This window comes from Thamnophis sirtalis, unplaced genomic scaffold (genome assembly GCF_051295495.1).
Source record: "Thamnophis sirtalis isolate CommonGarterSnake01/CBP01778 unplaced genomic scaffold, rThaSir2_p1.2 scaffold_7, whole genome shotgun sequence".
Classification (NCBI taxonomy): Eukaryota; Metazoa; Chordata; class Lepidosauria; order Squamata; family Natricidae; genus Thamnophis; species Thamnophis sirtalis.
In genome coordinates this window covers 62,298,209-62,321,960 of record NW_028261387.1, presented here as the reverse complement: position 1 = coordinate 62,321,960, position 23,752 = coordinate 62,298,209, and the positions used below count along the sequence as shown (strand labels likewise).

The 23,752-nt window shown below is 38.3% G+C and overlaps 1 protein-coding gene and 1 pseudogene across 1 annotated transcript in view; one reads left to right on the top strand and one right to left on the bottom strand.

Moving 5' to 3' along the window:
- Positions 1 to 4: 4 nt before the first annotated feature.
- Positions 5 to 23,752, bottom strand: part of LGR6 (leucine rich repeat containing G protein-coupled receptor 6) — a 135,448-nt gene continuing 111,700 nt past the window's right edge. The window contains exons 7-16 of the mRNA XM_087720226.1: positions 18,512 to 18,580; positions 17,009 to 17,080; positions 15,731 to 15,802; positions 14,401 to 14,466; positions 12,847 to 12,918; positions 10,762 to 10,833; positions 9,414 to 9,539; positions 7,867 to 8,009; positions 2,397 to 2,477; positions 5 to 1,659 (exon numbers count right to left, since the gene is read on the bottom strand). Of these exons, the coding sequence (XP_087576352.1) occupies positions 410 to 1,659; positions 2,397 to 2,477; positions 7,867 to 8,009; positions 9,414 to 9,539; positions 10,762 to 10,833; positions 12,847 to 12,918; positions 14,401 to 14,466; positions 15,731 to 15,802; positions 17,009 to 17,080; positions 18,512 to 18,580 (2,023 nt within the window). The 3' untranslated portion in view covers positions 5 to 409. The remainder of the gene's footprint in view (positions 1,660 to 2,396; positions 2,478 to 7,866; positions 8,010 to 9,413; positions 9,540 to 10,761; positions 10,834 to 12,846; positions 12,919 to 14,400; positions 14,467 to 15,730; positions 15,803 to 17,008; positions 17,081 to 18,511; positions 18,581 to 23,752) is intronic.
- LOC148044687 (U2 spliceosomal RNA) lies at positions 21,011 to 21,141 on the top strand (annotated as a pseudogene).

Below are 23,752 nucleotides of genomic sequence, written 5' to 3'. Positions count from 1 at the left end.
TCATCAACTAAAGTGATCCACCTATCATAAAAACTAAGAGCTATAGAACAGTGTAATTCCTAAAAAGGGCAGAATTGCCAGAGTTCTTGTTATCCTGGGTTTGCTATTTTTCTTGGACTTGCAGATAGATACACAATAATTATGAACTTTTATTTGGGGTGCCTTAATTTCTTAGGCAGCTAGGAATATCCTTATCAAGTTTCACATTGCTGCAGCAGGAGAGGAGGAGGCAGACCCCAGCAGGCTAGGCTGCAAAGGAATTGATGCGATTTTGTTGACCTTGTTTTGAGATGAAGAAATGCAGTGAGTCACCTTTCCTCCTAGAAGAGCCACTTGCCCAAGCTGTTGGTGTCTCCAGGAGAGGATCTTGTATGATTCATTCATTTACTGAGAGAATGTGGATTGGCTCTTATAAATGAGATGTGAAGGCTGGCGAAGGTGGTTTAGGGAACAAGGCAATCCAAAGGTTGCTCTTTGCCTGTTCTCCGGCTTCTGATGCAATTAGCAGATCATCATCGGCAAGATAGGAAGCTTGGGTGGAGAAGCCACTGACATGTCCTCTGGCACCTGCTTTTTGCTGGCAAGGGATCAAAGTCACTGAGGAGAAGCTGTAGGCATCCAGAACCGAGGAACGCCTAGGAGGCAGCCTAAAGAGATCCGGTGCTTTAAATATATCATCCATATCGGAGAAAGGAACAAGAGCTTGAGTTGAGTCACATGAGCTCTTCTCTGTATCCTCCGAAATACAGGACTGGGCACAGCTTTCCTGGACCTGACTCTTCTGCTTCAAAAGGCACAAATCATCTCTAAAATGGGGGTTAAAGAGTAAATAAAGCAAGGGATTCACGCAAGCTGGCAGGGGTAGCACCACCAAGAGCACAGACTTGATGACTTCGGGGGTGATGAGAATGAGGCTAAGCATAGAAGAGAAGGTGAGAAAAGCCACCGGGCAGTAAAGAAGGCAGTTGGTGAAGATGAGCCAAGCAACATGTTTGATCATAGCACAGTCCCATACAGAGTCAAATTCGCCTTTCAGCAGGTTGCAATAGAGACGGATGTACGTCCCAGTGATAATGAGAAAGCAAAGCGTATTCACTAGCACCAAAGCTACCATGAAACCCAACATGGAAGGTTTCCCATCAGGAAGCAGGTGGGGCAGACAGAGAGGGGACGCCCCATACTCCCCAATGGAGAAGAGGGGCAACATTGCAGCCACTGAAGAGAGGAGAAGACAACTTAGGGCGCCTGCCTTGACGGTGCCAAAGGAAGGAGCTTTTCTGTACGTCCGCATGCATGATACTGAAAAGCTGCACTGCACGGCAGCAAGGGTTAAGAGAAGAATGGAAGCTTCTGATGCGAAAACAGACAGGAATCCAGTCACTTGGCACCCTGCACCCATCTCCCACCTGGCCCCGTATTTTGCAAAATGACCAAAGGTGACTGCATCCACAAACGCTAGAATAGCACAGTATATCCCCATCAACATATTGGCTCCAGCAATGGATCCAATGATAAACTTGATCGGGGACAGATAGCCTGGCGAGGCGAAGATAACCACTGCAACCAGCCCATTGCACAGCACAGAAACCAGCATGATCAACCAGACACCCAGGCGAACAACCCAGCTTTCAAACAGATGGTCGCAGGGCTTGAAAGGACCTGGAAAGAAAGAAGGAGCCAAATGACTAAAAGGAAGGAAAATTCACTGCAACAATAAGTGGCACAAAAACTGCTGAGCACCCATTCAAAAAATGTCTTATCCATATCGTCTCACTTGCTTTTACAGATGATGACGACGATGCCAACAGAAGGTTACCAAAATAGAGAGCAGCTGTTCCGAGGCCAAAGGCACAAAGCAGAGCCGTGGTAAATTGTCTTAATTCACCATTTTAAGGTCATTGCTGCAATCAAAGTTTTGCAGCTGACCTTTCAGAGAAAAACGGTTCATTTGGGATATTGCATTTGGCTTCCACTAATTGTAGGAAGAAACAAATAAATAGAAGAATAAAAACTCTTCTAGATTACTGAAAAATCTGTTTATTTTCATCTGTGATTTCAACAGATGCGGTGTTTACGCTTTGTGCTATGTCAAAGTGTGGTTTCGTTTTGTATTGTGTGTGATTTCTAAAGTATGTCTTAGGGCTTATTGTGACATGATTCCTCCCCCCCCCCAATATTAGAAGTTAAATTTTTGCTGTATATAAAAAAGGTAATCAAATTGTTGCATTCATTACCATTGCATTATTCCTAATGCAGTGACAAATACATTTCTTATTCTTCACAGTAGCACCTTTTCATGCCCCTTTTATTTCCAGGTTATTGTGGGCTAGATCAGGGGTGTCAAACCCGCGTAATTGTTGTAAATTATATTGTATATATTTTGGTAATGTTCTTACCAGGGCTGGGTGTACATTGGATCTTGGTACGAAGTTTTGAATCATCAGGGTCTGCCTGGAAGTCATCCATGTCTAAGTCATCTAAACAGTAATAAAGGAAGAATTACAAGCATGTTGATACTTAACTTGTTTTTATATTTAGAATGAAACATTTTTCTTTTTTTTTTCTTAAAACCATGGCTGTTGAAGTGACATAAATGTCAACTCTGCTGTATTATACGACAGCTCTTCTTGAAAAAAAATATGTTCATGACTTACCATGCTAGGAAACTGAAAATAAACCAAACATATATAATAATTGTTAAAAATAAAAGGAGAAAAACAAATTTCCAGACTAGGAAATTATCTTTTATTGAAAAATTACTTCTATAGAGTTACATCCATAAAATAACTACTCTGTAGAGCATTAAAAGGTTGCAGTCTCAAAGGAGATATAGCTACAGTTGGTCCCTTAATACCAAATTGGCAGGAATCAAAGGATATTTCTGTTGTTCCACCCCCCCCCCCAGAAATTTTGTTGCTTAATTCTAAAGGGACGTTAGAAGAATTCCAAGTCAGAACAAAAGAGAAAGTACTTTCAGAATTCTTTAAATATATCCCAGGAAATCTAGAACCATATTTTTTTCTTTAATTAAAAAAAGTATTTTTGTGCATGTCATATTTAATTTTCTACCTTGCCTTGTGAACATTTTCTAATCTTTAATTTTAGATTTTATGATAAGGGCATTGGGTAGTTCCATAGTAGCAGCATATCACTTCTGGAAAGTTTTCTTAACATAGGGTTGAACCACTAGTTCTGAATCCTCAACAATTTAGCTCCAATTCTAGAAGTGACTCCTGTGACATAGGTTAGTAAATGAACTATGTATTTCACAGGTATAGACTCCAATAAAGAGAATATTTGTAGTTCAGGGTTGAAATGAGATATCCTTGGTGCTCTCTGAGCTTGGTTGTTTTCTTGCAGACATTTCATTACCCAAACTAGGTTACATCATCAGTGCTAGTCCAGGTACAGACGTTCATTAGGTGCAACTTTCTTTCCTTATTCTGGAATGAATGAAAAGCTGTTTCTGTAGATTTTCTACTTTTGTCAATAAAATGATGTAAATCCTACCATTAAGTATTTTCCCCTCCAGTGAAGTTAGTTTTCTGTCTTCAAGAGAAAACTTACACAACACATAATATGATGAATATTTCCAGGAGGTTTGAGAGGGGGGGGAGGAGGGAGGGAGGGAGGGAGGGAGGGAGAGGGAGGGAGAGAGGGAGACTGAATTTCAGGTCACTGCTACTGCCTTACAAAGGTAAACCCAGAGCCACCTCAGCCGAACTAGTAAGATGCTGGCACCCAGAGAAGGACCTGTTGCCCAGTAGTCTAGACTTTGCTGTTTATTTTCTTGAAGGTGTTGAGAACATGATTTGGGGCAGTTTTAGAAAAGGTGCATATTCTTTTCCCACAAACATCCTGCCAGAAAAGCAGCCCAGTTATACAAAGGGAGCTATACAGAGCTCCCATTGAACTCGCGAGCAAAAAATGACCTTGTATGCTATTGAATGCATAGCAAGACTCAATGGTCTGATGCACACTATGTGTAAGACCCCTTCTTTTGCTGGCTTGAATCGACTCTGTTTTCTAGTTCTGACTGTGGCTGAACTAAAGATTTTCCAGGAAGAGAAGAGAGCAAACCCTTCTTCCCAGTCATTGGCAAGCAGATGCAGAACCACAGGACTCCACTGTAGATGATAAACTAATGGGCTCCTTGATACTACAAAGTTACTGATAGTGCTGGAAGGTGACAAAAGAAAAAGTGATTCTAGTCAAAGTGGGCGTTCTGTTTCCCAAAGAATGGGAATTAATTCCTACATCAACATGCTCATATCTACACAAACCATCAAGTAACTGAACTATCTGCAAGCACTATATTCTTTGTCCCTGAAATCAAGACATAGGAATTAAGGGAGGAATGAGTATAAGGCATTCCTATATAGTCAATCAACCTACAATAGGGGAAAATGGTAACTGGAGCAGATATCTAGATATCCTATTTTTAAAAGTAGCAATGACTATTTACCGCTTCATAATGCTTTATAGTACTCTCTACAGCAGGGGTGTCAAACTCATGTTGTCACGGTGTCATCACATGATGTATCGGGACTTTTTTCCCCTTCACTAAACCAGGCATAGGCGTGGCCAACACATGACGCATCTGATCCCTGGGCCGGGAGTTTGACAGTCCTGCTCTAAGCGGTTTACTGAGTCAGCATATTGCCCCTAAAAATCTGGGTCCTCATTTTACTGAACTCAGAAGGATGGAAGGCTGAGTCAACCTTGAGCCAGTCAGGATCAAACTCCTGGCAGTGGGCAGAGCCAGCCTGGAATACTGCATTCTAGCCACTGTGCCACCACAGCTCTTATTATTATTTCTTCATCTCCAAAAAATACAGAGCAAGGGGCTAGACAGGGGAAGTTTAAGATAACACAAGACTACCAATTAAATATAAATTCTAGTCAAACCCAGAAACCATTAATCAGATTGCAAGCAGAGGTGTATCCCTTCAATCTTGGAACCATATCTGTACAAATTTGAGAAACTGTTCCCATAGCTATAATATAATATATTAATATAGTATGATAAGATCATTATACTTTAGGTCACAATTTAAAAACAGGATCTAAAAGGAGTGAGGGTTAGCAAGTCCTGTCTCCCCAGTAGTCTGCATCAAATAAGTTTCTCATTTCAAGTCCACTCTCAGTCTAGATACTGGGCGCGTGTGTGGGCTGCATGTTTATGCAATCATGTCATGCCACAAACAAACAATGTGGTGGTTTGAGAATTCATATACTTCCATCAATGTTTTTGCATGTCTCTTGCAACTTCATAGAAATCCTCCACCACCACAGAAGGATTTGCATACTAGACAAATCTTCTACCTAGTAGTCACAAGGCATCTAGTTATATAGACTTTTTTTCTGAAGTGAATCTAAGTCTTTCTTTTGAAGTACATGTACAGAAGTTGTGATAAAAGACTGAGACTAGTCATAAACATTACAGAAGCAGTGGAAGTGTACAGATGGAGTGATAATCATTTACAGGTAATCCTTTGTGTTCAACCATTCTTTTAATGGCCATTCAAAGTTATAGGAGCCGCGGTGGTGCAGTGGTTAGAATGCAGTACTGCAGGCCACTTCTGCTGTCTGCCGGCTGCCTGCAATTTGCCAGTTCAAATTTCACCAGGCTCAAGGTTGACTCAGCCTTCCATCCTTCTGAAGTCAGTAAAATGAGGACCCAGATTGTTGGAGGAAATATGCTGACTCTGTAAACTGCTTCGAGAGGAATGTAAAGCACTGTGAATATATAAGTGCTATAGCTAGTGCTATTGCTATAATGGAAAAAAGTGAGTTATAACCAGTCATCATACTTACAACATACACACAGCATCCCATGGTCATGTGATCCAAATCTGGGTGCTTGGCAACCAGCATGTATTTACAACAGTTGCAGCTTCCTGGGGTCATAGGATTACCACTCGCAATCTTTGCCTAAGCCAGATTCACTTAATGACAGTATGACTCATTTAACAGCTGTGGTGAGTCTCTTAACAACTGTGGCAAAAAAGCAATTGCTCATAAAACTGAGCACAACTCACTTAACAACCACCTTGCTTAATAACAGAAATTTTGATCTCCATTGTGATCGCAAGTGGAGGACTGCTTATACACTTTATTCCAGTAGTTCTGGTCCTGTTTGCCAGGGAGTCTGCCTTAAAGGCTGTGCTGAAAGGACATCTAAATAAGGCAGAAGCATTGTTGTTAAGGAGAAAGCTTATTCTGGATGGGGTTGCGGGTCTCTACAAACAGACTGGCAATTGGAGAGAGCACTTTGCGTTCTGCTGCCACTGGATTTGCAGGTAATAGTACTATTAGGAGTGGATTTGCACACATATGGCTCTAGTGCCAACTACAACCCTTCCTGAACTGACTTGGTTTAACAACAATTATCATCACCCTGGGCGCAACTCATATTGATGAATGCAATGGGACTATTTTTAAAAAGCATCTTAAAAATGTGAGTGGTCTAAAATGTGTTACCCAGATTTCTAATAGGAACCAGATATAGGGACAAGGTGTGCTGGCTACCAATTATCCGCCATCTAAAGTGCTGAGGCTGACCTCTGAAGTTTTAAGCACCTTAGGGCCTCCCTGTCTGAAAGACTACCTTTACCCCTAAGCACTTGCCCATTCAATTCCTGTGTGTGTGTGTGTTTGTGTGTGTGTGCATGTGTGTCAGGGGTGGGTTCCTGCCACTTCTAACAAATCTACAGTGCCATTTAGAAACAGTTCCAGCTCCCCCCCCCCCCGTCAGCACATCATCAAGATGAAGAGCGAGAGGAGGAATTCTGGGAGTTGAAGTCCACAAGTCTTAAAGCTGTCAAGTTTGAACACCCCTGGGGTTTTTTTTCCTAAAGGGTTAGGGGTGCAAGGGTCTTGTGACTTGACAGCTTTAAGACTTGCATGCTTCAAATGCCACAGTTTCTGGGCTAACATTTTGGTTGCTAAACAAGAGCCTTGTTAAGTGAGTTTCACCACATTTTGTAAGTTGGCCACACCCACCCGATCACATGGCTGGCAAGCCATCCCACCCAGTCACATGGCCGGCAAGCCACTCCCACAAAGCAGGCCACACCTACAGTAGAAGTTCTAAAAAAATTTGAAACCCACCACTGATGTGTGTGCACATGCACAGTCTTCACTGACTCCTGGTAATTACCTGGACAGGTCCCTGCAGTTTTCTTGGCAAGAGTTTTGGAAGTAGTTTGTCACTGCTTTCTTCCTAATCCCGAGAGAGAATGACAAGCCCAAAATCACCCAACTGGCTTCATTCAACTCATGCTCTCCTGGTGCTTTTAGCAATCTGGCTTTCTAATAATAAATAAATACCCCAAATACAGATAGTCCTCAACCTATGACAGTAGATGAGCCCACAATTATGATTGTAAGTTGTTGCAGTCAGTAAGTGGTCCCTATGTGACTGAATTTTATGATATTCTATGTGGCAGTCATTAAGCAAATGTCATGGTCATTAAACAAATCTATGGGTTTGGTTTTGATTTTTTTGCTGGAAACTGACAAAAAACATAAAAAATTGCAATCACATAACTGAGGCTGCAAATAGCCGTAAAAGTGAGCTGGCTGCCCAGTCACAAAATGTGATCACGTTACCTCAAGGCATGCGTGTGCAGCTGTCATAGCTTCAAAATTTGATCATAAGTAGATTGGGGGGGATTATAACTTCAAATGGTCACTAAGTGACCAGTCATAAGTCGAGGACTACATGTAAAAAGAGCTTGGGTAGACTTTCCTTTCCAATAGTATTCCTGCATTTGTTATTGTAAGCTGTACCTCAGATTTTGCAAACTTAAATTTTGCAAACTTAAAAGGCAGAAGCAGCCTAAAATCAAAACTTGATCTTACAATGATCAAGTCCCAGGGTCCTCTTGTAGCCATCAACATCCTCAGGACTCATGTCCTCCGGGTCCCACTGATTGGAGATTTTGAAGACGTTGCCACAGGCTCCGTAGGCACAGCACTGGTAGGCATAGGGAACCTCCAAGACCCTATGAAGAAGAACATAGGATTATCAGTTATGGTACATGCTGCCATTCTGCACCCAAATGGGCATAGAAATAGATGTTGGAACTAAGGTGGCTTTGTTTTGTTTGCAAATTGAACACGGGAAGGGATAAAGTTAAACTGGAGAATTCCCAGATCAAAGATCTTGACCCTTTGACACTCTCACAGTAGAAGGGCATTTTACATGGGTATTTTACAAGCAGACTTGCAAACAATCAATCACCCTCCTTTCACACAACCACTAAAGGTGCAGAGGACCATAATTCTAAATATGCAAGAGATCAGTATCTATTACTTTGCATGTAATGGACACCCAGCACAATACTCATGGTTTTTTTTTTTTTTGCATTCTCAGTATATCACGTAGTATAGTAATATTGAAGACTAAGATTATGCTGTGCATGTCAGTCCAACTAGCACACAGAAAAAGGGCAATGAGCAAGAAGCAGGAAGTGTAGAAATAAACTTCCTTACGAGACCTTTGCCAAGAGTATAGAAAAGTGACAGCCTTTTGGAAGTTAGTGAAGAATGAACATTTCTTGATAGCCACTCAAATGTAATTATTCACCACGAGTATTTTATAATCTTACATTGTCAGGTTTAGTTTTTTGGTTTTGCTTTGTTGTGAATTTGCATGGTGTTACATATTGTAAACAGATGATTCAAAATTTAAACTTTTCAGGGCTAGAAATTTAAATTGGTAAAGGTAAGAAATGGTTATGATTTCCAAAGTGCTTCTTTTGATTCTGGATATGCATGCATAAATGTATGAATGTATAAATTTTGATTAATTTAACCATCACTCCCTCTCTCTGGAAACTAATTTTGTAAATATGGTTAAGGATTCCTGACAGATAATTTCTAGCACCATTTTTATAGAACTGCATTTCCCAAGATTGTTTGGGAAAGATAAAACAATTAAATGGGCATACATAAGTATATATTTGTATCATATCTTAGTGCCCTCTTAGTATTCTCTGTGTTTACAGGAATATAAAATATGGAAATTCTATGCCCTATTTGCATAGTTTATTAATTTATATTCCTGCAAATACATAGATCATTAAATCTCTTTATAGAATCAGAACTAATCATGTGTTAGCTGCCTGTATTATAACCAAATTGGTGCTTTCTTTGTATCAGACTAATAGGTTACCATGCTGATTGCTTTGTGTGTGTGAGTTTGGATAATGCCCATGACAAGCCATTCAATGGCTCATCAATTTCTCAAGTCAATGATGAACACAGAGTGCAAGCAGGAGCTGCTCAAACTTTTAGCTGAACTGAATTATATGGAACTGCCTAGTAAAGACATAGACAGCAAAAGTCAGATCGAAGTAAATTAAGTTTTGGTCCCTGGGAAGCCAGAAATTAGAAATGAAGCTCACCTTATCTTGGGGAAACTTTCTTTAGTGAATGCTTCAGACAGTGCAGGATTGCCTTTGAGCTTCAGATGAGTCAGTCCACCCAAGCCAGCCAATGGAAGCATCACCAATTGATTGTCAGTCAAATCCCTGTGACAGACAAAAGCACAGGACCCATTGGAATGGACAGAAAGAGGCGTGGGGGACTCAGTGCAGCAGCATCTCAGCATTTGATTTAGCATGTATACAGTTGCTGCTTCAATTAAGTTTTGCCTTCAGTTCTTGATTATTTTAAAGCTAATAAGTATTTTGGGGGTGAGTTGATGGGCTATTGCTGGGAATAAATCAAGAAAGAAGCATGTGTTTCTATCAGAATTCAGACTAAACTGATACCTTTGCTTTTGTATGTGTTTTAGAAGTAGAGCTACCCCAGGTAATAAATTAATAGCACTGATGAGTTGGGACTAATCTGTGCTTGTACTGTATGGGGACAGGCAGGAAAGGTCTGATCAGTGGTTTGGCCCTGGAAACTGGCAGACTCAGTCCAATCAGCGAGCAGATGAGGTCAACCCATTCCTGGATGCTATCTCCACCTCAATGGAGAAAGAAGCAGCTATGAGTGCCAACCTGTAAGGGAAGAAGCGATTAAAATAGCTTCTTTCATGTGACATAGTTTTGATATCTTAGAAATGAAATATGAATACTTGGCTCTATAAACAGATTTAATGTTTTCCTTTTAGTCTCATAGATGGTTGCAGCACCTTAACATTGCAGAACATGGTAAACATCAGCATAACGATCCGTTATACACTGTAGACCATTTTATTAGTCCCTACTGGCCACTCACCTTACAACCACGGCTTTTATAGAACTAGTGGCACCATAACACCTTTGGCTTACTTAGATATCTTTATATTTCAGTTTCTACAAAAAGCAATAACTAAGTCAATAAGTTAACTTAGTTAACTACTGTAAGTTAACTTGCAGTCAATAAGATATCAATATTATATCCAAATATTTCCAGCTTAGATGGCGAAGCTTAATAGTTTGCTATTTCTATGCAGGCTACCTAAATTTGCCATGATTCCTTGAAGCTAGGGAACTCAGTTTGTGTACCTGATCTTCTACTTTCAGCCATCATCTTTAAAGAAACCAAACAGATTTTTTTTATTTTTTTCTCCTTCTGTTCATGCATTTTATATCTTCGCCATATAATATCATCAGGTGACTACAATAGTTGATATGTCCATATAATTTACTCAGCAATAAAACCAAAGTGGTTTGCCATGGCCTTTTTCTGGGCATTTCCCAATCACCCTGAGGCTTAAATGTCTATGGAGAGCATATATCTGTCCTATGCAATGTAACTTACAGCTTGATGAGGGAATGAAGCGTCAGAAAAGCTTCAGAGTGGATAAACTGAATGTAATTCCAACTCAGGTCTCTGCAAAGCAAAATACATATTGTGATGGGAAATATGCTTTATATTCATTTTTTTCCAACTTGCTGCTCTCTAGGTAGCGATTTTATGTACAATAATTGTTTTATAAATAGTTAATCAATTTTATTGTCTGAAAATTATTAGAATTATAATTCAACATATTTAGAAGGCATTAGAGAGGACAGATGCTGATCCTGTTTGCTTTGCACAGTTACCCATTATAACCAAAGCCAATATGTTCAATTTAATTATTGGATGCCAACTTCTTGAAAGTCAAAGTCAATTCCTGAATTGTGCTCAGAGAAATTCATGTTTGCATGAAGATTTATGATAACTTCTCTTTTGCAGAATATCTGTTTTTATTAACCACATATGTCTTTATTGCAACTGTATTGAAAACCCATTTTTAGAAACCATAATTTCTTACCTGACTTTTTCTACATTCCACTTTTTATACAGTTTATACAGTTGGTATACATAATACTTGCAATCTGCTTTGAAGGACATTGATTAGAGGAAGGCAACACAGTACCATCTAAACCTTAGATGACAATTCCTATCAGCTTGTTCTGGTATGAGCAGTGGCAAAATTGCCTGGCACTGGGTTTTAGATGTAGTAGAAAATTCTTTAAAAATAATAAATTTAAAAAGATAAAGTATCTGGTAACATAACAAGCTATTTGAGGTGGCCAAATAATTTCTCTGGGGGAAAAAAACATTCTATAACAAAGCTGCTTTCAGAAATTCTAAAGATTTCTTATTCCCAATTGTGCCCTTTGCATGCAAAATGATTTCCAGGTCAAAACAAATTAATGGATATTAATGATAGACCTCTCAGTGAGGAGATACAACAGATTTTCTTTTCCATCCCCATCTTTCATTATACCTGGAAGCGCCCCACATTTGATGAATGAAGGAAAACTCAGGAACTGTCAAGGTGGCCTAATTATTTGATGCCATCTTTATAGTTATTGCTTTCCATGTACCATGGCCTTTCCTAGTTCAGGGTTACCACACAAATAGTCTTCAAAAATTTGGTAACTGACAGATTATTTATGTCATCTAGTTGGCATCCAAATATTTTCAGTCCAATTACAACCATATGGAAGCATAAGGAGCAATGAACATGGAAGTAATTTTCCATATGGCGGCTTACACAAATTGTCCGCTGATGGCACTTTTGCTTCTACTATTATTCCATTTGGGAAAAGCTGTTAGAAACTGGAGCATTTGTCTTTTCCCAAACTTTAGACTTCTAGTGGGTGTGAGAGAGATTGTGTGTCTCTGTGTACATTTGAATACTGATAAGTCATGTGGTGCTATTAAAATATCTTCTAACCCATATTCCAAAAACTGGTATAGGGAAAGGGAGAGAAATCAACACTCGGGGCTTTGGGGTTAAAAAAATCGGCATATACTGGTAATTACTTTTTGCAGAGAACTTAAAATAGTTTACAGGCTAGCAAATTAATGGTGAATCTTGTTCATTAAATATTTTGTAGATAAAAATTGGAAATATTATCAGTTTCTCTTCCTGTTCGTGATTTTGAAGAAGGTAACATATCATAGTTTTTTTTCACAGAGTATGTGTGAGAGAGAGATGACACAACAGAGGCAGCTTTCCCCAATATGACGTCTTCCCGATGATTGGAACTTTTCACTCCCCAAATCGCTATCTAGCACAATCACTAGCCATGCTGCCGAATGATTGCAGAATCAGAGAACATATATTATAATCCAACATTTCTGGAGAGTACCATGTGGGAAAGACTTATTCTGTGGTCATATTTTAAACTCATTTTGTAGAGTGCTTTTGTAGGCCTGAGTCTATGCTTAACTGTATTGGGATCAAATGTTGGGTGACCATGGGCTAACAGGCCAACTTGTTTGAAGAATTCTTTATATAATTGAGCCTGTAATCTTGTCAAGAGCACAAAGCCTTATTCAGTTCACAATCTCCTGACTCTTTTCTTCTATCACAGAAGGCCCTGAGAGCTCCCTGACGGCTGTACTTACAGGGAGCGGAGGGCTGTGAGCTGCCCAAAGGTGTCTGCTCCAATTTCGTGGATACAGTTGTGCTGAAGGCCACTGCAAAGACAGAAAGGCTGCAATGAGAGAGAAAAACTTGCTTCACTGGCAACAGAAGAAAGCACTTCTGCAAAGAAGGTTACATCTATTAAGGATTGCATGGGATTCAAATTTCAAGGGGAAAGTGGGTCAAGGAACATACCCACCCAATCCTCTCCCACCCTTTTCCCCTTGAAGAGCCTCAGGCTTGGGGCAGCACACTATTCAAATCAAAAGCATGCAAGTAACAACATTTCTTTTTACCAAGAATTCCCAGGCCTCTTCAACATCTGCTCCTGCTATGGAGCTTGGAGAGCTCCATGACACAAGATGATATTTTCGGCCCCAAGAATACCATATCTAAAGGGGACAGGCAGAAAACACTGGAGACTCTGTGCTTTCATGTCTTGCTTTCACTGTAACCTTTGCAACTCAAACTCAGTTATAAAATATTTTGGAGGCTCCCATTATTCTCAGCACCAGAACAATACAAAGATTAATTCAAGCTTTTATGTTATCTACTGGTCTCTGTAATAAGAGAGAAAGGTTTACTTTACTTTACTTTACTTTATTGTTATTGCACCTTGTACAATGAAATTAAATGCCACTTTCAGTGTACATTATAACTATAAAAATAAAACACAAACACACATCTTTCTCATTCTATGCAATTGAATTGAAAACCCCTGATTCTGCATTAATATTACAATACACAGTATAATTCAATATAGTTTACTGCTCTGGGATAGAAGCTGTTTTTCAGCCTATTTGTCCCTGTTTTTATGATCCTGTACCGTCTGCCAGGTGGTAATAATTCAAAAAAGGGTTCCCAGGATGAGATGAATCTTTAAGAATGTTTTGAACTTGCAGCAGGAGTTATAAAGCTTTTCCAAAGAGGGGAGAGGGCAACCAATGACCCTCTGGTCAATGACATTAACCCCCTGGAGTGCTGTGCTATCTGCCACTGTACAATTAGCAAACCATACAAAGGTGCAGTAAGTTAAAATACCCTCTAGGGTGCGGTGGTAGAAGGTCACCAGCAGTTTTTCATTCAGCTTTTGTTTCCTGAGAAGTCTCAGGTAGTATAATCTCTGCTGGGTCCTTTTGACCAGTGCTGCAATGTGAGATCCTCTTTTATGATAACACCCAAAAACTTAAAACTAGCCACTTGCTCCACTCGGTCTCCATTGATAAGCAAGGGCTGGATGTCTGATCTAGTTCTTCTATAATCCACTATACGATCCTTGGTCTTATTGGTGTTAAGGACCAAGTTATTGTCTCCACACCACGAAAGCAACTGGTCCACCTCATCTCGAAGGTGAGTGATAGAAAGAGAGGAAGAATGTGTCGTCGTCCCCCCAATCTTTGAGATATAAAATTTTCAGAGGAGTCCAGACTAGGTCACTGTATACCAGGTTTAAGCTCTGAATTGTTCACACATACCCACCAGATGCTCAATAAGTTACTTGGATGTGGGAATTTCACAGCAAAGCTTACACTTACATTTCTTCCAGCTTCTGGCACTGATGAAAACTGGGCAGTTTCTCAATGTGATTGTGCGCAAGCTCGCTGTGTGGAAAATAACAAAGGTTAGAACAAAGCCAGTCTTCTTAAAGGCCCTCTTGGCATGCATATGGTACACAGGAAGGGAGTGCATGACCTCAGGCTATGCAGCTGGGGAAGCAGGAAACCCCACAGACAGGTAAATCTTCTTGTACCCAACTGATGCTTGGCACTGCTCCTTTTATTCATTTCATTATCCGGTTTCTGGTATTATTCTTTGATTACCCCAATCCATTTCTTATTAACTTGTCTATTACGCCCAATTGAATAAAAATAAAAAAACAACTATAAACAACTCTTATCTAGTGTTTCTTCAAAACAACAGAGGGCTTTGAAGCTCTTCAAAAAAAGCCCACAATAAAATAAGTCCAGCAACAAGTGGAAAGCCGCTGCAAGTTCTCCATTACTGCTTTAGAAGATGACAAACACACATTATCCCCACATGTTAGAGCAACGTAACATATGCTTTCATGTTGCCTCAATTTATGTAAGGTATTTTTGAACGATGTTCAAAATAACATAAGTTAAAAAGAATAGAATAAATAAAAAATGTTCAGCATGGACACATCCCAAATATTAATAAATGTGATGCCATTACATTACTTTAAAGCAGCTTTATTTGTGTGCTGGGAATGTTCAAGTGCTCGATTCTTATTCTACAGCCCCCTCCCTGTGTCTCAATTGCAGCAGGGTTTCCATCAACTTGAACTAAAGCATTTTTTTAAATTTCAGACATGATTTTTTTCTCTCTCCATCCCCACCCTTGCTTTTTTGTAACCAGGGCTTTCAATTTATGCAAGAAATGTGAAAAAGGGCACAGATATAATCATACAATTCCCTTATTATCAGTTCCTGGAATGGAGAAAGGAAGCAAATTAAGCACTTGTCATGACTGTACAAAAGAACCCTGATAGCAATAGCACTTAGACTTATATACCGCTTCACAGTACTTTATAGCCCTCTCTAAAAGACAGCATATTGCCCCCAACAATCTGGATCCTCCTTTTGCAGACCTCGGAAGGATTGTAGGCTGAGTCAACCTTGAGCCTGGTGAGATTTGAACTGGCAAATTGCAAGCAGCCGGCAATCAGCAGAAATAGCCTGCACTACTGCATTCTAACCACTGCGCCACTGTGGCTCTTATATCTTGTTTTTATATATATAAATAAATAAATAAATATATTGTTCAGCAAAAGACCTGTGAATGGTGTAGTGGTGATAAAGGCAATTCCCCAAAGCCTGAAGAAAGCAAAATGTACTTATAACTCACAGAACCCGTAGGCTTGCCAACTGTTGACACATTCCTCCAGGAAGCAAATGGATTCCAGCCTGGGTTAAAGTCCTGCAGGAGAGAGGGGAAAGCATACTTCACACCATCCTTTACTTCGTCAAGGGCTCAAGACAGCACAAATCAGGATAGTCAATGGGAAGCCTGTTCAATAAATGATTGGTGTTACATGAAAAGATATTTACCATAAAGCATGTGAACATCTTCTTGACATTGCGACATACTTTCCAAGACTCATTTGTACTCATTTATTTGAAGGAAATTAAGAAAACAACACAGAGATGGGTTGGAAAGTTTTCCTTAGATTCCCCCCCCCCCCAGTTTCTAAACTCACATAATCCTCTGTTATCCCAATAGAAAAATGAAACAGGGAAATGGATATATAATTGGTTCAACAGCTGTTCCTAGGTAAAACAATGCAGAATAATGGTTCTTTTCCAGATATAGGAGGATACAAAGATTTATGTGAGGTGGCATTGCTAAAAATGATGTGCAAACATGCTTTTTCAGTTTTTCATTTTCCTGAAAGATTATGTTTTTTGGAACAGGGATGGGAAAACTATGGTTCTCCAGATGTTGTTCAACTAAAATTCACAGCTGTCCCAATCTGCATCACTGAGGTAAGGAATGCTGGGAGACACAATAGAGCAACATTGGAACGGAAGGCTATGAGTGCTGAGTTAGCATCTGATACCAAATGTGAGCAATTAGGCTGCTTCTTGAACATGGCAGAAATTTGAGTAGGCAAAATATGCATTTTGAGTCAGAAATGAGGAAATTGGCAGTATCTTTCTGCCTTAGAAATCAGTGACACAACACATTCACACATAACAGCATCCACAGCAAAGTACAATGATGTCAAAATGACAATATGAATTTGATGACATCATTATGCAAATAAATAGTTGCATCATGATGTCTAATGCGAATCTCATACCTGGCAGCAATTGCATGAGGGTCTTGTCACACAGGTTTTATCTTTTTCCTTCTTCCTTCCATCTCTGGGACTCTCACGCACAGAGATATCCACAGGAGGGGAAAGGCAATGATGAAGGTACTACAATGCCATGACATAAATGGCACTTTTATGCACACTATCTCAATGTAAAAGAACAGTCCTTAGGTTATTTATATCACAATACTATTTCACTATTCTGCCATCATAAGGATTAGTACGAATGCTTATGAAATTACTTGTAAATATAATTGAAAGACTGGGGATCCAGAAATGCCCCTGAATTTTATGGTGCTATTTCTTACATAATTTGAAGTACAGGATTTCCAGCAAATGCTTTCTCTGGAATAGCCTGGATGTTGTTGTTATGGAAGCCCCTTTAAACAAACAAACAAAAATGCTAGGATGATTAAAAGAAACAGAGCAGGAAAACTTAAAATTTATTGCACAGCTGTATGAATAATGATTGAATGGGACAAGTGGACAGATTTCTTTTTTGCTGAATCCACATGGCTGAAAGCTGACATAAATCATGCTCCCCAGCTGCACGGACATGCAAACATATTAATAATTTTATTTTATTTGTCAAATAACCTCTTAATGTATCCTGCACGAAAACAAAAATTGTGGTTAAATCCTCCAATTCCTCCATGATATAAGTGAGTTTGTGTGTATAGTTTTATGGGATGGAAATATGGAATGAAAATTGTAAACCAAATACCATAATTGACTTTTTAGTAAATCTGAATTAGAGCAATTGTCTAATATCATATGGCAATCAGGAGTTCTATCATTAGAGCAGTGTTTCTCAACCTTGGCGACTTTAAGTCCTGTGGACTTCAACTCCCAGAATCCCCCAGCCAGCACAGCTGGCTGGGGAATTCTGGGAGTTGAAGTCCACAGGACTTAAAGTCGCCAAGGTTGAGAAACACTGCATTAGAGTATGGATTATGGATTAAGTAGAAGAGACATCCTTTTCGCTCAAAAAAGTCAACAAGGTAAACTTGAGAGTCTACATCTGTATCCTGGGAGCAGTGTAATTTCATGTCACCAAGGCAACTAAAGTATTCCAGTTGAGTGGAATGCAGAAACTGGAACAGAGGTGGGTTCCTACCAGTTCGCACCTATTCGGCAGAACCGGTTCGTCAAATCTACCGAACCGGTTAGAAGAGGTTCCACCAGTGGACCCGGAAAGCAGGTCACACCTACAGAAGAGGTTCCAAAATTTTTTGAAACCCACCACTGAACTGGAAGCATCATCCACACAATTAGCAGCATGCGGATATGCCTTAATGCCTGGGAAATCTACTCATAGTGCATGAACCTTGCTTGAGATGTCACAAATTGTCCTTGTCATAAAAGAATGAATGGACCAGTGATGTGGAAAAGGGAAATCTACCAAAAGTAATAATTAGAAGCCCAAAACTTTTCCTGGGAGCAGAGAAACAGCAGGAGCAGCAAAAATTAGCCTAGGAAAAAGAAAAGTATATCCCTGTTAATTCTGTGTGCTTTTAATGGCTCTATCCAGACCTATAAGTGTGTACATATGTCATCACTGGGGTCAAAGCCATCGTTAATAAAGTTCACAGCAGATTCCCTGCTGGTAATTAACAGTATGGGAATTTTACAATACACTAATGATGTCTGTGAAACATTTAACTGCCATGCTGGATATGATCAAGCAGAATTATGGAGAAATGGTGAAAAAATGCCCATTAGGATTTGGGATGGTAGTTTGCCCACATTAGAGTTGAGCCCAAATGATCTGTTTGAACATTATTCTTACAGAAAGAAAATAAAAGTCTTACAGCTCTTGAAGTCTATTGAGTGACTTAATCGCCATTGGAAATTCCACCAGCTCATTATAATTTAGGTCCCTGGAAGGAAAAAAAGAAGACAAAATCAACATTAATAATTTTGGAAAAGCTCACCAGAGTGTAACATTGCAAAGGGTTAGAAATGGTTACTAGATGAGTTTTCCAGAATCATTCTGTCACATGACTTTAAAAACCATGATATTTCAAAGAGATGTTATAAGAATCTTTTGGTCTGGGCCCAAATAGCCTAGAATCTCATAGGGAAATATGGTTTTTTTTTTGGCTCTATAACAATTGTTCCTGGTGTCTCCTCCTCCAGACTACCATTTCAGTTTAGCCTAATATTTTACTGCCTGCTCTATTCCCTTTATTATCCTAAAAAAATGGAAATATAGCAAAATATTTTTTCTCAGTCTGATAGCCTCCAAGTTTGTTGAAAACACACCTGACTGAGGATTCTTGGAACAGTAGTTCAATACATTTGGAGGATCGCAGGCCAGTAAAGGCTGCTTTAGTGTATGTTTAAATGTTTCATTGCAGCTCACTCCAACAGCAGTAAGAAGCTAATACAGCAGTCTCAGTATTTGCTGCCAGGACAAGCAATGTACTACAACTTTAAATACATGTAAAAAATGTACCTGCCATTCTAATAGCCCATCATTTACTTACCAGGTTGACAGACAGGTATTTGTCACATTTTCCAAAAGAGATAAAAGTCTAAAAATGTGTCGTTCCCTCATTGGACATGTCATGTATGAACTAGTTCCTGGATCTTAAAAAAAAGGGCAGTATAACCCAAACTCTGATAAATATTTTTTCATACAGTCCTACCTTTAATTGTTACTACATGAGCTTATAAAATTGCCCAAATGATGTTCTAAGGGTGGTGATGCTGGAGTATCATATATTATCACATGAATTAGCATCATTAAACATTTAAGGAGAAAGTGAGATTATACATGATAAGATCCTCAATATTAACACTTCTTTTTGGTGGTCCCTACCTTCATTTCTGGATTTGAATTAATCCAGATTTTTGTAGAGAGGGTTCCCCAGAATTCTATTGTTAAAGTAGTGGCTTAATGAAAATATTTTTTCCAGTAATATAAAAGCTTATGATTCATAATAATATTTTTATCTTTGGGCTTTGATGGATGGATGGAAATGAATGTATCCATAAAAATCACACAATTACAATTTCCTTGACATCTACCATTTCAATTCCAAGTATTTCTTTCCTATGATATAAGTTATTTCCTTTACATAAGAATGGAAAGTTGTTACAAAGTTAGCAAATCCCAAAGGTTCTTGACATTGTTAGATTAGCACCATTACAGATAAAAGTTTTTATAATTACTTGTAAGGAATCAAAGCATGAAAAAATATTTTGTTACAGACAATATACCTGACAATATGCCATGTTAAAAAAATCACAAGATGATAGACAGACGGACAGACAGACAGATACATAAATGTGAAATAAATAAGCTGATTCATAACCAGTTTTTTAATATACAGTAGCTTTCCGGTGTTGGTAGAGGAATGTATTTTTCTTCAGTATTCCCCCTTAAATAGAGAATCATACCTCCATCAATACTGGCAAGGTAAATTATTATATATAAACCCCACATCCAATAGCACTGAGTGTTGACTTATAGCAAATAAGATATCCATATATCTAGCTCTATAATGAAAATAATGCTAAGCAGAATATTCTGTGAATCCAAGGACACTGGCAGCCCTCACTATGATCTATTGTAGAAATGGTAGACAAAACAACACATTACTTGACAATGAATATAATTAGCAACAACGCCCTTTTTTGTGTGTTTTTATACTTCCTCTTAAAGTGCTCTGATCCAACACCATTTAAAAAAAAATGATTATTAATTTTGGCTTGATTTCTAGCCGACTACATGTACCTACAGGAATAGTTCTTCTTCCATGAATACTGGCATTCTTTGCGATGTTGAGAGCAAATATGAATAAAGCCTCTGATTGGCTGAGATAGTATACATGGCATTTTAAGCAGATCTCTGTAGAAAGAGGAGCCATCACTGAATTTCTTGAAAGAAATAAATTATATCAGACACAAACAATCTGTTTGTACAGCAAAGTAACTTTCTCACAGATTACTCTTACAAATATTACCATAATTTTAGCAAGTGCAAAATAAGAAGGCTATTTATGAAGCCTTTGTAGTTTAAGCACGTGCATTTAGAGTAAATTGAATGGATACAATTGCAGAATGGAAGGAAATAAATGTTTGTGCTGAAAGAATATTGACAGAGAAGATCAACATGTGCCATTAAAAAAATATGAAAGAAAAATGGCATAGGTACAACAGAGACCAGGAGAGAGAATACATTTAGACACAACAAAAACCCTTAATTTGAGTACTTGCCAAGGCTTAGGTAGAGAATGAATTTCAATTTATGGAAAACAGAATTTGAAAAATAGCTACCAAAATAACTAGCAAAAATAACTACTATCTCTTCTCGGCCTTTTGGCTAAGATCAAGTGTAGTGTAATAACTACCATAGACAGTGTTTCTTTCACTAATGAGGAACCAAAGCCTATATTTTTCCCATATTCACTTTCTGGGTATGATGAAATTATTTCTTGTTTAAGAGTTTTTGCGGGTTTTTTTTAAAACTTTTGTCAAGATAATTTCTAGGAAAAAAAGAATTATTGTAGCGCTAATCTGAATGAAGCAATTTCCTCAGATTTACAGTACTTTGACTATCCTCGGGTCTTTAGGATTCTCTCTATGTCAGCCATCCCCAAATTTTTGTCTTCCAGATGTATTGGATTACCAATCTGAGAATAGTCAAGAAACATCTGGATAAGATAATTTTATGGGAGGTTACTCACAGTAAACCTTGCCACTGAAAACTGTGCCAGGGACATTTCTCTGTAGTACTACTGTGGAACTGATGACTTTACAAGGGCATTGTGTGCAATAACAACAGCACCAATATTGAATTATTTATGGGATGAAATAAAGATACCTTAGGCTATTAAATAAATGTTTAAACTGAAATATATTACCTATGGCAGCAATGTAATAGCATGCAACATGCAGGATGTTAACTTTGGCAGGTTATTCCCCATATTTCATAATATTTCTGAAAGAGACACTGTTCTAGGTTTGTTAATTCCTTCAGGCTGTGCAAGTAGACTATTTCAAACTGAGATATCATTTGCTTTTTTACTACAACCCCTAGGTTCATGCAATGGCAGCAAATGAAAACCTAGGGTTCACAGGTAAGACACAGATAATTTAAGCAAAAGAAGAGAGCATGTCTAAGCTGAAACCCAGCCAAGGACCTATAGTTAGTTACATACATACATACATACATACATACATACATACATACATACATACCACAAAAATCAAGTCCTGTTTTTCTGATGACATTTTCTTTGTTTCAATAGTTTAATAGTGGAAGTAGGGCAGTGGTGAAATTCAATTTTTTTTTTTACTAACAGTTCTGTGGGCATGGCTTGGTGGGTGTGGCAGAGGAAGGATATTACAAAATCTCCATTCCCACCACATTGGGGCCAGCCAGAGGTGGTATTTACTGGTTCTCCGAACTACTTTTCCAGAACTGGTCAGAACCTGCTGAATTTCACCCCTGAAATAAGGGTAGAGAAAAAGCTATGCTTGCTTTTGATATTATTGAACAACTGGAAATTTAGAAAACCTAACTTTCTACAATAGATTATTAAGAGATATTCTAATAATCCCTGAACTGATTAGCCTTTTGTTGACCCATGAACATCCAAAGCTGATATGTAACTAAGCAATTAAGAAATCCACTATAAGAGATTTCTAGATAAACTTGGGAACTTAGGTATATTATCATTTCAAAATTTCATTTATATGAATATAGGCTCTTTATTAGCAGCTCTGCATTTTTTAAAATGCTAGAAGCTCTATCTTTCACACTATCATTTCTACTGTTTCTTCAGATCTATAGTATGTTGTTCCTAGGAAAATATAATTTGGTCGCTGTCCAGGGCTGACTTCAGTTTGGAAGGTGACTGATTGATTATCATAAATATCAATTAGACCAGGGGTCTCCAACCTTGGCAACTTTAAGACTTGTGGACTTCAACTCCCAGAATTCCCCAGCAGCAAATATCTGGAGTATTATTTAAATTAGTCATCTAGGAATTGTGGGAATGAAGTTCAAATTTGATAAGGATATCAAATGATTAAATTCTGAGTTTTGTTCAATAGTTGTCACCTGACATCTTTTTAAAAATATTTTTTAAATAAATAACTCAAGGTGGCCATCTTATCTTATACTACTTCCTACTACTACTTTCCCTACAGCAACAACTCCTGAGACTGAAACTTGGACTGAATAAGTCAAAGTCACCCAGTTGGGTTTCATGCCTAATGCGGGACTGGAATACACAGTTTGAGGGGGTCTTGGTGCTCTCTGAGCTTGGTTGTTTTCTTGCAGAAGTTTTGTTACCGACACTAAGTAACTGGTGATGTTGCCTAGTTTGGATAATGAAACATCTGGAAAAATACAACCAAGCTCAGAGAGCACCAAAGACCACACATTTCAACCCTGAGCTACAAATATTCTCTTCATCAAGTCACAGTCTCCCTGTTCCTTGTATTGAATATGCAGGTCTCTTTTAATAGCAAAATCATTGAATAAAATAAGAGAAAGCTGAATAATTTGGAATTCTGCCCCAAGCCACCAAAAGAAAAAAAAATTTCCCCTAGAAATTATATATATATATATATATATATATATATATATATATATATATATATATATATATATATATATATATATATATATATATATATATATATATATATATATATATATATATATATATATATATATATATATATATATATATATATATATATGAAAAGGGATTATTACCATTCGTACTAACAGCCTTCTGGAGCTCAGTGATACTGCCAAAAATAATGAGGAATGGGCATGAGAAGGAATGATCATAAACTACTATGTAAATTTACAGCTATCCAGTTAGGTTTTGCACCTAGTATATCTTCTAAAGTTGGAATCTTTTAACATTTCTCTCTTTCTCCTGGAAAAGTAATATGCCAACTGAAGTTGTTATTGCTCTGGAAAGCCTCCATAGACTCATATTTAGAACATGAATCTATGTTTATTTAAGAGTAAAAGTAAATTGGCAGTAGCAAAATGATGATTGCTGGTTGAGGCTGCTAGAGTT